The sequence below is a fragment of the Artemia franciscana genome, chromosome 10 (genome assembly GCF_032884065.1).
Source record: "Artemia franciscana chromosome 10, ASM3288406v1, whole genome shotgun sequence".
In the NCBI taxonomy this organism is placed as follows: domain Eukaryota; kingdom Metazoa; phylum Arthropoda; class Branchiopoda; order Anostraca; family Artemiidae; genus Artemia; species Artemia franciscana.
This window is the reverse complement of record NC_088872.1, coordinates 26,358,408-26,374,747: the sequence shown is the minus strand read 5'-3', so window position 1 is coordinate 26,374,747 and position 16,340 is coordinate 26,358,408. Positions and strand designations below refer to the sequence as shown.

The 16,340-nt window shown below is 33.3% G+C and overlaps 1 protein-coding gene across 3 annotated transcripts in view; it reads right to left on the bottom strand.

The window, feature by feature from the left end:
• Nucleotides 1–16,340, bottom strand: part of LOC136031989 (calpain-C-like) — a 50,735-nt gene that overhangs the window by 8,405 nt on the left and 25,990 nt on the right. For 2 of the 3 annotated variants that reach the window (XM_065712051.1, XM_065712052.1), the window contains exons 6-10: nucleotides 15,197–15,366; nucleotides 8,372–8,753; nucleotides 7,021–7,139; nucleotides 3,783–3,955; nucleotides 1,556–1,614 (exon numbers count right to left, since the gene is read on the bottom strand). In XM_065712051.1, the coding sequence (XP_065568123.1) occupies nucleotides 1,556–1,614; nucleotides 3,783–3,955; nucleotides 7,021–7,139; nucleotides 8,372–8,753; nucleotides 15,197–15,366 (903 nt within the window). The remainder of the gene's footprint in view (nucleotides 1–1,555; nucleotides 1,615–3,782; nucleotides 3,956–7,020; nucleotides 7,140–8,371; nucleotides 8,754–15,196; nucleotides 15,367–16,340) is intronic. The other variant, XM_065712053.1, reaches the window with a different exon arrangement.

Genomic DNA, 16,340 nt, shown 5'->3' with positions numbered 1-16,340 from the left:
ACTACCACACCCACTTTAGACATTTTTGGGATACTAACACTCCAACATTGATCCTTAAACTAAATAATCTTCAGTGTATTCATGCAAATAATTTTTGTTTCATGGATAGATATATTTTAGTAGCCATTGGCATGCTCTCATAAAGAAACACAGAATTCTTATTTTCCTTCACAGGAGCAGTGAACTAAATTTAGTTAGGTCTATTTTGGTTTATTATTCTCCGCTTTTGTTGGATGGGTAATAATTTTCGCAGTAACTGGTATTACAATTCTTTCTAGTCTCACAAAATTATAACTGAAACTAAAAGCTTCAATAATCTTCACTTGTTGAATTATTCAGTTATTTAAGACTATGAACCAAAAAAACTGAATTTTGAAATCATTAATATGAATCCTTAGCGCAGACGTCAAGGATAGGGAGATAAGGGAAAAAGATTGCCATTTGACCTTCCCTCCTAAGGTTTATGATACAAAGAAGTACGTTATACACTAATGAAAGCTTGCTTGCAGTTTATCCCTTTTTTACGACAAATTTCTATTTATTTAAGGGAAAACATCATAGGTAAAAGGGAACCCCTCCTACGAACCATATTTGGAATACACCAAGAAATAAACTGAACTAAACCCTATCCTGACGCTTCTGAAATTTCTCACCACAAGTAACTGTTGTCACCGAATGAATTGGAGTAAAAATAGAAGAAACTCGTGACTAAAGTAAATACATACGAAACATAAATACACCGCAAAAATTGATACTACTTTTGCCTGTTGTTTCAGACATTTTCCATATTAAGCTGAGGGCTTATTGAATAAAAAAATATTTTTATACGAGATTTTTTGGAATTTTCACTGTGACATTTACTTGTGCCATCTGACGCGACGTCGTACCCAAATCAGTAATATGACGTCAGGGTCTTCCAGAAAAGAACCTGATTTGGTTTGATTAAAAAGAACACACAAAGTAAAGAAATGCGAATAGGGTGCCTGTCACATTTTCAGTATCGTGGTTACATTAATTATAGATGGAAATCTTAGACTAAAGGGCAACCTGTCTATTATCACCAGTCTTATTCCATTTAAAGATTTTAATTTTGGCTTTAATATGATGTCTTAATCTTTTTTTTTTACTGAAATTATTTCGGCTTAATTGCCATAGGCAAAGAAATTTCAAAGTTAAACACAGAAAGCTACTCTTCTGAATCGTTGGAATTGAAATTAAACTAGTACATTTTAAACTTTCAAAGTACAAAACATGTAGCCTGCCTTTACTTTGTACATATTAGAATGCATATAAGGAATCAGTCTAGAAACAAAATGTCTCTTCCAGAATTCAATAGAAACAGATGTCCTTTTTTTACAAATGAGCTTCAAAAACATGACAAAAATTTTGGCTCAGTAAATCCAAACCCAACTTAAAAAAAACCCTCTCGCATACTTTTTTCATGTCACCACGCATATCTGCCTCTTTTCGATGACACCCCCCCCCTCCAAAAATAAAATATTTAAACACAACCGTGTTAGGCTTCAATCGACTATAAAGTGGAAAAAAAGGATACACCCAGTGCCATTACGATCTGACGACATACTTCAATTGTAGCGCAGCTCTTAATATAATCTGAAAAAAATTACAATATTATCCAACCAAAATATGGCACAAGTGAATGCTGACCTTGACTAGCTTTAAAACACTGTTTTATAATATAAATAGTATTCTCATGACACAGACGATATGACTAATGTAATAACAGAAAGCTAAAGAATGGCTGAATTTGACTCGTCACCGACAAAGTTAAAAGACATAAACATATTTCATACTTATGGTCATCTTCTAGATATGAAATCCTACGCATCCAACACCATTCATTAAATAGGTAAAAGTCTAACACAATTTGTATCGTTACTCGAATCATAGTCTTTTTTGTTTTTTTCAATGAAATTTAAGAGAAACGTCACAACTTAAAACTGAGAAAAATTATCCAATCCTATGCCTAAGTAGAGTTACCCTCGTAATTTTATCCTTAAGTTTCAACATACAGTAGACAACAATCACATTCTCAATAGACCAAAAGCTTTACTTTAGTAAAAAAGCTTTGGGCATTTAGTTTCATAGTGTTATTTTCAGGTTTATCTTAATACGACCGGCACTACCTAAATATGAGAGGGAAAAGCTCAAAAATACTTTTTCAGGCTCTGGTGTTGGGGCTCTTAGAAGAAGAGAAATCCACGGACGAATCTTGTTCCTATGGGACACCATCCACACCCTGTGTTTCTATCTACCCGGTTAAGCATATACATGGGACCTGTTATTTAAAATTAAAAATATTACGGTGGTAAGAGGGGGGCTAGAATCCTCCAGCCATCCATATTCCACACCTATTCTAAATATATTGTCCACAGGAGTGAAGGTCAGGTCGGAAATTTCCACCTACAGTGATCTAAGTGATCTCTAACAAAAGTTGGAAAATTGGGGCGTAAAAATTCCCGTTTCTACCCAATAGTGTATGACCGTTAGTAGCAGCGTGGCCTTTGAAACTAAAAAGCTATGCAAACAGATTTTCCATAATTCTAAACTGAATAGTCATCTCATTTTACTCAACAGCATTTTGGGCACATTCAGACCAGAAATCATGTTTTGCAGCAAAAAATAGTAGGAATCAACCCTTTGCTGTGGCACGATCTGTTTTTCTACTATAATTGAAACTTCATCGAAAACAATATATATATTGCAGAGTATGTGTTTTTTTCCTTTTTTTTTGTCATGGCACAAAAAAAAGAAGAAAACAATAATACCAATCGAACTTACAGGAAAGAAACGAGCAAATCTTTATTACAAATACATTTATGACTTGAAATCTATTTTTCGCAAATTTGACACTTTCTTCGTCAGCATTTACGCATTTGAATCCATTCATTCTTAATTGACACCTAGATATAACTTTTATTATATTAATTGTAAATTTTGAAGCACTCTCCTTAGTTTGCTGAAGTCATCGTTCGACTGGTTAATCAATAAGTGAATCGCCAACTGATTTTCTATTCACTTTACAGGACAAATTCTAAAAGGGAGAAAACACTGCTGAAAATTTCCTACATATTAGACTAATGAAAATAAAGTGATTGTTTCAATAATACTGATAAAAAAAAGTTTTTGGAAATTAGAGCAGTATTTAATTTATCCACATTATAATGAAAAAAGAAAAAAGATTTCAAATATTATTTTTCTTTCAATAAAGTACAAATGCCATTCTAGCCTATAAGGTGGTCTGAGGGGCCAACAATACTACTTTTGTTTATGGTAATTTCTGTTTTTTAAGAGTGACATGATTGTTCACTTCCATTTTTATATAGAGTAACACAATGGAGGATAACTTTGGAGGGACTTTAAGATAGGCACTGAAGTTTGTTTCAAGAGTTTAAACTAAAGAGGCAACAGTTATGATCTAAAAGGCATCCCATTTATTCAAACTACAAAATACGTCTTCTGGATTGTATTTGTTTAATCATTATTTTCATATATTATTTTTTTTTTTCATTCTAAGAAAAACCATAGATTAAATTCCATATGAATAAAAAACGATGAATACAAATAAAATAGAACATAATGTGATAAAAGCATTAAGTACACAATACACTTTATCTGAACATAATCTGTGTTTCATTGTTCTATTTTCTGTTTTTATGTCAGGATTAGTCTTTTTTCTTTATCCTTTTACAGTGATTTAGGCGAATCATCTTTTTAATGAAGGGACAATTCAAGCAACCGCAATGCAGTGCTATGCTTACCGTTGGGTAGACAAGCCTCAAGAAGCTCATGCAGCTCAAAACAGCTCACAGAACGGTGCTCATCAGCAAGTTGTAAAAACACTGATTCGTATTGATTTACTCCTTTCGATTCACATGAACTCGTTGCTTTTAATAATACTGGCCGCAACATTTTCGGGAGTAAATCAATCAGCCTAAAAAAAAGTTTGAAAAACTAAAAACGTGGAATGACCAGCCTGTAGGTACCATTAGCAGGGTTACGAATGTGGTCCACCAGTATCATTCGTGTAACCTCCTAGCATTACTGTGTCAGCCAACTTTCTCCAATTTAGACCAACCTTCTTAAACTTAAACCAACAGTAGCGTGAAATTCTGATTTTGCTCGAACCAGATTATATTACAATAAGTTAACGTTAGTGGAAAATACCTCTGATTAGCTGAAAGTTATGGCATGTAATCCCTTTAATGCAATTAAAGACCATGTTACGATCCTTTTTGTTATTAAATAAAAAAACAAGTTTTTTCAACTGAAAGTAAGGAGTGACATCAAAACTTAAAACGCACAGAAATTACTTCGTATATGAAAGAGGCTGCTTCCTCATCAACGCCCCGCTCTTTACGCTAAAGTTTGACTCTTTCTCTCAATTCTTCTTTCTAAAACAGTAAAAAACTTTAGCGTAAAGAGCGGGGCGTTGATGAGGAAGCAGTCTCTTTCATATACGAAGTAATTTCTGTGCGTTTTAAGTTTTGATGTCACTCCTTACTTTCAGTTGAAAAAACTTGTTTTTTTTTATTTAATTTCTGAACGTTTTTGAATCAATGCATGTTTTGATTTTGGCTCTCCGCAGAGGAATAATCAAAACGAAATTTGTATATTTTTTTTTTTGGCTCAATGGCTTTCTCATAACTTTGATCGAATGATTTTGAGAAAAAAAGAGCGGGGGACGAAGCCTAGTTGCCCCCCGATTTTTTGGTTAATTAAAAAGGCAACTAGAACTTTTAATTATTTACAAATCTTTTTATTGGTAAAAGATTTACGTAACTTATAAATTAGCTTACGTAAAGAACTTTTGTATTCTCATGTTTTTATTACATATATGAGGGGATTTGCCCCATCGTCAGTACCTCGCTCTTTACACTAAAGCTTAAATTTTATCCCAATTCATTAAGAATGACCCCCTGAATCACAAAAGCCGTAGAATAAGTAGTTGAAATTACCGAAAATACTTTAGCGTAAAGAGCGAGGTATTAGAAGGAGGTGAGCCCCTCATATGGGTAATAATTTCTGTTTGTTTTAAGTTTTATTGCTGTTCCTTACTTCCAGCTGAAAAAGCTTTTTCACTTTTATTTTTTAATTGTTTTTTTTTTAAATAATGCTAGTAAATCCTGCTCTCCCTTCATGGAAATTTTCTTCTCCCATTACAAATTCTCGAAGAAAAGTTCCCCCCAGCATATCCCCCTCTTCTCAACCCCTCCCCCAAACCAAAAAAATCCTCCTGAAAACGCCTGTATACTTCCCAATAACCATTACTATATGTAAGCACAGGTCAAAGTTTGTAACTTGTTGCCCCTCCCACGGGGACTGTGGGGGAGTAAGTCGTCCCCAAAGACATAGTTATAAGGTTTTTCGACTACGCTGAATAAAATGGCTATCTCAGAATTTTGATCCGTTGACTTTGGGAAAATAATTAGCGTTGGAGGGGGCCTAGGTGCCCTCCAATTTTTTTGGTCACTTAAAAAGGGCACTAGAACTTTTCATTTCCATTAGAATGAGCCCTCTTGCAACATTCTAGGACAAATTGGTCGATACGATCACCCCTGGGAAAAAAAAAAAAACAAACAAAAAAAAAAACAAAAAAACAAATAAACACCCATCCGTGATCTGCCTTCTGGCAAAAAATGCAAAATTCCACATTTTTGTAGATAGGAGCTCGAAACTTCTACAGTAGGGTTCTCTGATACGCTGAATCTGATGGTGTGATTTTCGTTAAGATTCTATGACTTTTAGGGGGCGTTTCCCCCTATTTTCTAAAATAACGCAAATTTTCTCAGGCTCGTAACTTTTGATGGGTAAGACTAAACTTGATGAAACTTATATATTTAAAACCAGCATTAAAATGCGATTCTTTTGATGTAGCTATTGGTATCAAAATTCCATTTTTTAGAGTTTTGGTTACTATTGAGCCGGGTCGCTCCTTACTACAGTTCGTTACCACGAACTGTTTGACAATTTGAGATTTCTGGCACAGTTTCTAATGCGCGAAATACATGCGCATGAACAGTGCCCAAGCGCACTTACTAGTTAGTGTTTTGTTGATGTTGTCATAACTGGCAACAAAATATGTTGGATGCCCAAATTAAATATAAGAACAGCAATAAAAGCAAAAATAATTGTCGGGTTCCTTTTAATGCCATCGTTATTTGAGAAAAGTAGTGAAGTTCCAATGAAACATTCTTGTATTTATGGAAATATATGGACGAAAAATTAGCTACCTAGGTCAGGCACGCGCATCCTGTAATCCTCTAGCCTGCCAAATCTAATTCATATGGCCCACAGAGTCTTAAGTGAGATAAGCTGAATTTCTCAGCGCCTCAATGTCATTTAGAATTTCGATGAATCTTTCAAATAAAATAAGGATTCTTAGAAGCCTTAACAGAAAGAAGCACATAATGTTACTTTAAGATAGGTTAAAACATGACAGATCAGAAACAATTTCAGCAACATGTTAAGGTATTTGTTTTTTTTTTATGGTAAAATTAGATATTTTGGAACAATTACCTAATTTTTGTTTGATAGTTGAATCTAAAAGATTCTTCGAAGAACTTAATATTGATCTTGACTGCAAAGAATCGCTGAGATGCAATACGATACTATACTATTACGCAACCCTGATATAATACAAAGTATAGAACAAAGTTGGCCTTTGAATACTAAATATCAGTTGTAAAAGACAATTAGAATAAGATAATTTCGGCTTATTTACAAAAATTTTCAATAATCAAGCGTACATACATAAAAGGAAATGGACATGATTTATACCTTATGAAGGTAAAATATTACCAAAATCATAATTGCATCTCGTTGTCTCCTTTTCTCATTGTTTTTTTTTTTTTTTCATAGGAGTCAATCAATGACGGTCATACTACTTATAAACCCGAACCAAACTATAAAAGAAATATTACGTATACCGTCTCATGATCGTTGATTTAGTCGAGCAGTGAAGTTTTAAATCACTATTATGATTCTTGTAAGACTTACTTTAATTTAATGGGCTTTGCTGAGAAGACTCGTAATGTGAAACTTGATTCCTGGCCAGGCTCAAAAGTTGTTGGTACTAGTAAGTACCCCCCTTGTTCGAAACAGCAGCGTGCACTAACCTGCAATGAAGGACATAATGAAACCGAAAGCGAAAAAATCCAATATTTTAGGCAAATATTTACGTTGCACAGAAGAGTAAATGGCCTTAAAAGCTGATGGAAAAATTTAAAATAAAACAAAGTAAGCAAAAATTAGACAACGTGTCATTTAAGTACAATTTATGGTATAATTAAATGGAACTGATAAAGTAAATCTCAGCTCTGAAAGAATCATGTAGCGTTACACAAAGGGTATTTCTCAATATAAGCGAGAACCGAACAGTTCGTAGTTACGAATTGCAGGTAACGAGCGACTTGGATCAATAGCAACTAAAACTCCAAAAAAAAAAATGAGAACTATTAATAAATAAAAAATTGGCTTTTTATGGTGATTCCAAATGTATAAAATTCATTAAGTTTAAAGCTATCCATTGAAAAATACGAGCCTATCAAAATCTACCTGATTCTCGAAAAATGGGGGAAACCCCCCAAAGAGCCATGTGATCTTAGTGAAAATCTCAACCTTAGATTAAGCATATCAGGGAACCCTATTATAGAGCTTTGAAGCTCCTATTTACCAAAAATGTGGAATTCTGTATTTTTTTCCAAAAGTTGAATCTTCTTCCTAAGAGAAAGATGGTGAAATCTAAAGTTTTGCTTTCTGGGGCAGGATAAATCCAAACGGAAGATTTTAAAAAGGTTTCGACTAAGAGCGCAGATGGAAATCCCTAGTATTACTAATTTAGTTCGCTAAATTTAACCGTACATCCATTCTAGATGGCACTAGCGGTAGAACCAAGTGGAGGGGGGATGTAACCTTTCCTAGAATTTTTCGCTCCCTCCCAAATTTTGAAAAAAACTAATCGGCCAAATCCATTGATAATGCCTTTTTTTACATATCCATTGAACAAATTTGAAAACCGTCGAGTTTACAGCCCCCCCCCCCATGCTAGATTTTGATTAATATATTTTTAACCCATTCCATATTTTTTTGAATTTACGCCACTGAGCACTAAGTTCTAATGAAAAAGACGCATTATATTCCAGTACCGGAAATGAATACGAACATGAAAATAAAATCTTTTTGCAAGTCGAAAGTTGTATTATCTTTTCAATTATAATGTATGGGTATGTTTACAATACAAGGTGATAGGAAGATCAGGATAATTATTTCTTTAATATGCTGATTCTGGCAGAGAATAACATTAATATAAATAGAAATACAAAAGAAGTAAAAAATAGAATTTTCATACCTGTCTGCTATTAGTATACTGTGAATTCAAAAGAGATTTGTTCTTTTTGAAAAACGACCTACTAATTAGCTCACTAGATGGCTTTTCAAGCTTATACACAGAGAATCCAATAACTTTTGGTTCAAGCACACTATGTTGGCACAATGAAATTATAACTTCTTCATTCTCACTCAAAACTAAGTTCAGTTGGGGGTTTATATGAAAAGTATCAGGGTTGTTCCGACAACCACCGGCTGTGACACCTCTTTGCCACGCCCCTTGATGTAATCTTGTAATCCAAGGAGCACGTCCTTGAAGTGTGACTTCATCTCGAGCAGTTTCGCTGTCTACATGGATTATTTCAATGTGAGTAAAATTATTGCAGAAATCAGCATAAGGTAACCTAGAAAATTAAATGCTGTGACTTAGAATACAACCAAGAAACGGTTAACGAAGCCCTGAGGAAGATTTTATGAGTCTTCCACGACCCTTAGATGAATGAAATTATATGTACTACATTCAGTTAACATATTTTGAATTTATTTCAAACGTCAATCCCAGCAATTTCAGTTTTGAAAATGTCTAAATTAGCTCCGTTATTCAGCCTCGGTTGGAACATTGAATATTGAAGTATTTACCGTCCCCCCATGTATAGTCTTTCTTTTCTTTTAACAAAAACACGACTTATGGCACCATCAATTTGCCTACTTGATGGTATACTACTGGCCCATATAAGACATTAACTAGCTGCAGTTTGGATGGTTGAGCTACACAATAGACAATAATAATAAAGAGAAAAAATCGCCTCAGAAGATAAGAAGTAGTCAATGACCTTACACTAACCCCAGCAAAGGTGGGGAAACCTTCGAGAGGGTCTGAAGCCTTAGTTCTGTCAGACCTACCAAGCTCAAGAAGCCAGCTGGCCAGAGCTAAATACCTATTGTCATTATTTTCTTCTTCCCTTTTTTGCTTCTTTTTTCTTAAACATATGATTATTATGTATACACGAAAATGGAACGAAGCTACATTGTTACAAAACTGTAATTTGACATGTTCTTGTAAACTATTCATAACGCTCTATCCGCATTTTTTTTCCTTTTTTTTACAATTTTGCTGTTAACGAAAAAGAATGAAATTAATTATGAATAAATTACTCTTATAAAGGACTGCACATTTTAGTATCTGAAATTGAGACTTTATTGGATGATCCTTAGTTTACCTGAAGATAGTTTTTGTGAAAATGACTTAGCTTTGGGTAATCTAAGGAGAGAATTTAGTCTGCAGTTATCTGTCATACTCCTGGCTTGTTTCCGTCTTTTTACAAGAGGGTGTTGCTATAATAATCATTTCAATTAATATTCCCTTTTAAATCATTCATTCCTGACTGAAGATTAAATAAAAAAAATAGTTTTTTTAAACTAAAAGTAAGGAGTGACATTAAAACGAACAGAAATTACTCCGTATATGAAATGGGTTGTCCCCTCCGCAATCCCTCGCTCTTTACGCTAAAGTTTTTAATTGTTTTAAAAAATTAGAATTGTGGTAAAGAGTCAAACTTTGGCGTAAAGAGCGAGGGATTGCGGAGGGGACAACCCATTTCATATACGGAGAAATTTCTGTTCGTTTTAAGTTTTAATATCGCTCCTTACTTTCAGTTTAAAAATTTAGTTTTTTTTTATTTAATTTCTGAACGTTTTTGAATTAATGCATTTTTGATTTTGGCTCTCCGCACATAAATTATTAAAATGAAATTTGTATATTAATTTTTTTTTTGGCTAAACGGTTTTTCCTTAGTTTTGATCAGACGATTTTTAAAAATAAGGGGTGGGGAAGGTGGCCTAGTTGCCCTCCAATTTTTCGGTTACTTAAAAAGGCAACTAGAAATTTTAATTTTTAACGAACGTTTTTATTAGTAAAAAATATACGTAACTTAAGAATTAACCTACGTAACAAAATTTTATATTCTTATATTTTTTATTATGTATATGAGAAGGTTTGTCCCTCCGTTAATACCTCGCCTTTTACACTAAATCTTAAGTTTTGTCCCAATTCTTTAAGAATGACCCCTGAATCAGAAAGGCCGTAGAATAAACAGTTGAAATACTAAAAATACTGTAGCATAAAGAGCAAGGTATTTATCTCCTCCTAAATACCTCGCTCTTTATGCTAAAGTATTTTTAGAACCCCTCATATGCGTAAAAATCTCTGTTCGTTTTAAGTTTTAATGCTACTCCTTACTTTTAGTTGAAAAAACTTTTTCGTGTTTATTTTTTCATTGTTTTCTTTTTATAGTAATGCTAGAAAATCCCGCGCCCTTTTCATTGAATTTCTCTTCCCCCATGACATATTCCTCCAAGAGAAGATCCTCCCACATAGCCCCCTCCCCTCAACCCCAACCCAAACCGTGGGAGGAGGCCTAGGTGCCCTTAGAATGAGCCCTCTTGCGAGATTCTAGGAACACTTGGTCGATACGATGACCCCTGGGAAAAAAAACAAACAAATAAACACGCACCCGTGATCTGTCTTCTGGCAAAAAATACAAAATTCCACATTTTTGTAGATAGGAGCTTGAAATTTTCGCTATAGGGGTCTCTGATACACTGAATGCGATGGTATGATTTTTGTTAAGATTCTTTGACTTTTAAGGGGTGTTTCCCCCTATTTTCCAAAATAAGGCAAATTTTCTCAGGCTCGTAACTTTTGATGACAAAGACTAAATTTGATGAAACTTATATATTTAAAATCAGCATAAAAATCTGATTCTTTTGATAGCATCGAAGTTCCGTTTTTTAGAGTTTCGTTTACTATTGAGCCGGGTCGCTCCTTACTACAGTTCTTTACCATGAACTGTTTGATTTCCATACACAATAAGGTACCATTATAGTTTCCTTTGATCTTTAGTTTTTTCATTGATCAAGATTTGCGATAAAAAAAAAAAAAAAAAAAAATCTATCAAACACCGAAGACATACTTCTGTTTAGTAGTCTTAATCTGGGTCCAGAGCATAATTAAAGATAAAATTATTGACGCTTTTGGGCCTTTTAAAAGTCAATAGCGACGAAGACCATACTACCTTTCCATATCAAACAAACACAACTTGGAAACAATAAGGAAATTTTTCCAAGACAGTGGAATTCAATTCAGTAAATATTTCGGCCCTATGTCCAAGGCCGTCTTCAGCACAACTTCAGTACATATATATATATACTAGCTGTTGGGGTGGCGCTTCGCGCCACCCCAACACCTAGTTGGTGGGGGCGCTTCGCGCCCCCCCCAAGCCCCCCCGCGCGCGTAAGTCGTTACGCGCCATAATAGTTACGCGCCATTGTAGTTGTGTCCCTATGTCCCACCTGTGAATATAGATAGATATATATATATGGTTTTAACTACGTAAAACTTGCGAATATACAACATTCTTTGCTGTCCCATTGTCTTTGCATATAAATAGATTGTCAGGTTTACCGACTCTTGAACATGCAACATATAATGGTCCATGGGAAAACAATCTGTATTCAGATCTATACCTCATGATTCTAATGATTGCCCTTGAGCTTTGTTGATGGTGATTGCTAATCGACCATTCCCTGTCCCGGTGTCCCGGTCGTCATTTACATCCCCCTGTTTCCTCCGGTGTCCCCGTTGTAGTTGTGTCCCTGTGTCCCGGTCGTCATTTATATTCCCTGTGTCCCGGTCGTCATTTGTATCCCGGTGTCCCGGTCTGTATATACATTCGTTTTTTAGTTTTGTTTTTCTCCTTTATTTTTTTCCTTTTTTTTTCTTTTTTAGCTTATTTAGATTTTTACATTTTTTAGTTTTTTTATTAGTTTTTAGTTTTTTTTTTCTTTTTAGTTTTTTTGTCCCGGTCGTCATTTATATCCCCCTGTTTCCCCCGGTGTCCCCGTTGTAGTTGTGTCCCTGTGTCCCGGTCGTCATTTATATTCCCTGTGTCCCGGTCGTCATTTGTATCCCGGTGTACCGGTCTGTATATACATTCGTTTTTTAGTTTTGTTTTTCTCCTTTATTTTTTTCCTTTTTTTTTCTTTTTTAGTTTATTTAGATTTTTAGATTTTTTAGTTTTTTTATTAGTTTTTAGTTTTTTTTTCTTTTTAGTTTTTTTGTAGTTTTTACCTTCTTTTTAGTTTTGTTAATTTTTTTTTACTTATGTCCTGGTCGTCATTTATACTCCCTATGTCCCGGTGCTTTGTTGATTGCTAATCGAACATTCCTTTTGTCCTGGTCGCTTTCTCTTTGAGTGTCGTCATTTATTTTTTTCTTTTTTAGTTCTTTTAGTTTTTACCTTTTTTAGTTTTTTTTAGTTTTTTAGATGAAAAATTTTTTTAGTTTTTTCCTTTTTTTCTTTTTAGTTTTTATTGGTTTTTACCTTTATGTTAGCTTATTTTTCAGTTTTTTCCTTTTTTTTTAGTTTTTTTTTTATTTTTTATTTTTTTTAGTTTTTTACCTTTTTTTTAGTTTTTTTAGTTTTTTTAGTTTTTTAGCTTTTTTACTTTTTTTATTAGTTTTTAGTTTTTTTGTAGTTTTTGCCTTTTTTTAGTTTTTTCAGTTATTTTTTTTAGTTTTTTATTGGTTTTTACCTTTATTTTAGCTTATTTTTCAGTTTTTTCCTTTTTTTTAGTTTTTTTTAGTTTTTAGTTTTTTTAGTTTTTTACCTTTTTTTAGTTTTTTTAGTTTTTTTAGTTTTTTAGCTTTTTTATTTTTTTATTAGTTTTTAGTTTTTTTTGTAGTTTTTGCCTTTTTTTTAGTTTTTTTAGTTTTTTAGCTTTTTTATTAGTTTTTAGTTTTTTTTGTAGTTTTTGCCTTTTTTTAGTTTGACAACTTATTTTTATATATATAGATAGTTTTTTTTTTTTTACTTATGTCCTGGTCGTCATTTATACTCCCTGTGTCCCGGTGCTTTGTTGATTGCTAATCGAACATTCCTTTTGTCCTGGTCGCTTTCTCTTTGAGTGTCGTCATTTATTAGTTTTTTCCTTTTTTCTTTTTAGTTTTTTATTGGTTTTTACCTTTATTTTAGCTTATTTTTCAGTTTTTTCCTTTTTTTTAGTTTTTTTTTATTTTTTATTTTTTTTAGTTTTTTACCTTTTTTTAGTTTTTTTAGTTTTTTTAGTTTTTTAGCTTTTTTACTTTTTTTATTAGTTTTTAGTTTTTTTTTGTAGTTTTTGCCTTTTTTTAGTTTTTTCAGTTTTTTTTTAGTTTTTTATTGGTTTTTACCTTTATAGTTTTTTTAGTTTTTTAGCTTTTTTATTTTTTTTATTAGTTTTTAGTTTTTTTTGTAGTTTTTGCCTTTTTTTAGTTTTTTCAGTTTTGACGTCACCTGATCCAGTTTTTTCAGGTGACGTCACCTGACACATCCATCCACACATCCACAGACAACTTATTTTTATATATATAGATATATATATATATATATATATATATATATATATATATATATATATATATATATATATATATATATATATATATATATATATATATATATATATATATATATATATATATATATATATATATATATATATATATATATATATATATATATATATATATATACTGCTGTTGTGCTGAAGACGGCCCTTGGACATAGGGCCGATATATTCACTGAATTGAATTCCACTTTCTTGGAAAAATTTCCGTATTGTTTCTAAGCTGTGTTTCTTTTAATAGTCATAAGATAAATACTCAAAAATTGGTGAAAGATTTCCATGTTTCTAATTCGGTCGTTGGTTGTGCCTTTTTGACAGAATATGTATATTGCATTCTGTGAACTAGCGTGGGGAAAAAAATTGTTAAAAATGTATTAGTGATTTTATTATGGCTTGTTTATCGCTCATATGGGATGGAAGGACAGAGGCAAACGTAATCAAACTGAATCTTAAATAATGCTGAACCTTGTCAGCTTCGCCGACACAGGTGCTGTGGGAGCAAAACTTTGGTTTAGTTAATTCGTCATCAATTAAGCACTTTAGCTGTCAAGTCCTCAATACTTTGAAAATGAACGTCCTAATAGTAGTTTTTCCTTAAAAAAAAGTGTTTCCATCTTTCTTAAATCTGGTGTAGAAATCTACTGTTTCTGATTAAATAAACTTTATTTTCATTTCCCAGAAACAAAATAATCTTGTAACTTTTAAAATGCAGGATTGTATATCAGCTGTTGCTTCATTACTTCACCCAAAAACATAAACATAAAAAAACGCAAAGAATACCCACTAGACTTTATATCCCTACCGGCGGTGTTGATCTCGTTTCTTGACCCTTTAATCAGGCGGGGTAATGGAGATTCGGGGAACAGATATCCTGTGCTTTCACACACCCTTCCCGTTTAAATTCCACAGATTCCTCCAGATATCTATTTGAGGCCTGGTCGACACTTACTAAGCTTACAGAGTCGCACCACGGACCTTCGTTTCAACGAAGTAATCGGTGACACCTGGATATATCCAACCCAACACACATAAAATATCCAATCCATTTTCTATCGTCACATCAAAAATGCAGTGTTTAAAAGGTAAGATTACACTACTCCTTCTTTAATCATTGAATGTTCTATATCTCTCTCTTTCTTTTTGCTCTATTTTCCCCCTCTCTTTAATACTCTCCCATTCCGTTTTTCTATTCCACTCTCTCCCTCTTTCACTCTCTTTCCCCCTACTTACCTCTCTCTCTTTATCTCTGTTACTCTATCTCCCTTTCTGTTTCATTCTCTCTTCCCCTCAATCTTTTTTCCCTTCCCTTAATTTTCTTTCTTTCTTTTAGTCACTGCATTAGTCGTTGGTCTTTACTGAGCAACACAATAGAATCTCAATAAGATCAGAAATTCCTTCATACCAAAATTCTCCCTCTTGCAGATGCTTTAAACCAATTCTTTCGATTTCACTGCAAGTAATTTCGTCCCAATTTGAAGAACCATTACTCCATACTCCTGACCAATCAGAGATTTTGTAATGTGGATGCTTGAGCTTTACAAGATGCACTGTTGAATTGCTCCTGAGTTCAACCTGCAATGAATCATGCTGTAAGCAAAAACAGTGTTGAGAGCAGTGAGAAACTTCTCTGTCACTTCAAACTTTCCTAATATATGCCTATCAAAACCACAACAAACTCCAATTTAATAACAGTAAGTATCTTAATTGAAGGATTCAAGGACAGAAGACTTCAAAATAAACTATCAAAGTTCTACTTTCGATTTATTTATGGGTGCGGGTCTGTTGTCGTCACCTCTTTTGGGAACCAGTATCCGTAGTCTACGCAAAAGGAAACAAAAAAAAATCCTATGGGAGAGAGGAGCAATAATAGGAAGGCAAGTTAGAAGAACAATTACCGAACACTCTTTGTCTTCACTAGCTTTGTTGTCTTACAGCATTAAAGGATTCCCAAGTGACTATATTTTTGCTTGATTTACGTTGATACATAGTTTAGTAACAACCAGGCAAGTTCCATTGTATATGCACAATGAAATATCTAAATTAAGCATTAGCATAATTATAATATTATTCTTTAGTCTCAAGTCATAGGGTGACAAATCAGCAGCTTTAATTGAATTGAGGAATTCAATTCCTCCTTGCTGTTTATCCTTCATAGTATAGTTTCGCATGCGTCATAGATACCAACAAAGATACGACAACCCTCTGAGAAATAACGATACAATTGGTTCTCCACGTATTAGCATAATTATCCTGTTATTGTTTAGTTTGTAGTCATAGGGTGGCAAATCAGTAACTTCAAATAGATTGAGAAACTCCTGCATTAATTCATTTTCTTCTTCCTGTGTATCGTCGCAGACGCTAAAATAACACGTTTCTTCATTCCAGGGTGATGAATAATTAATTTCAATTTAAGTAATAAATTATGGCGTGAGTTCATTTCCTCCTTCCTATTTATCCTTCTGAGACGCTAAACTAGCTCATTCCTTCGTTCCATTGTAGTTTTGATTTGTCTTCTAACCTCAGATTTCGTTGTGCAGCATTTTCGT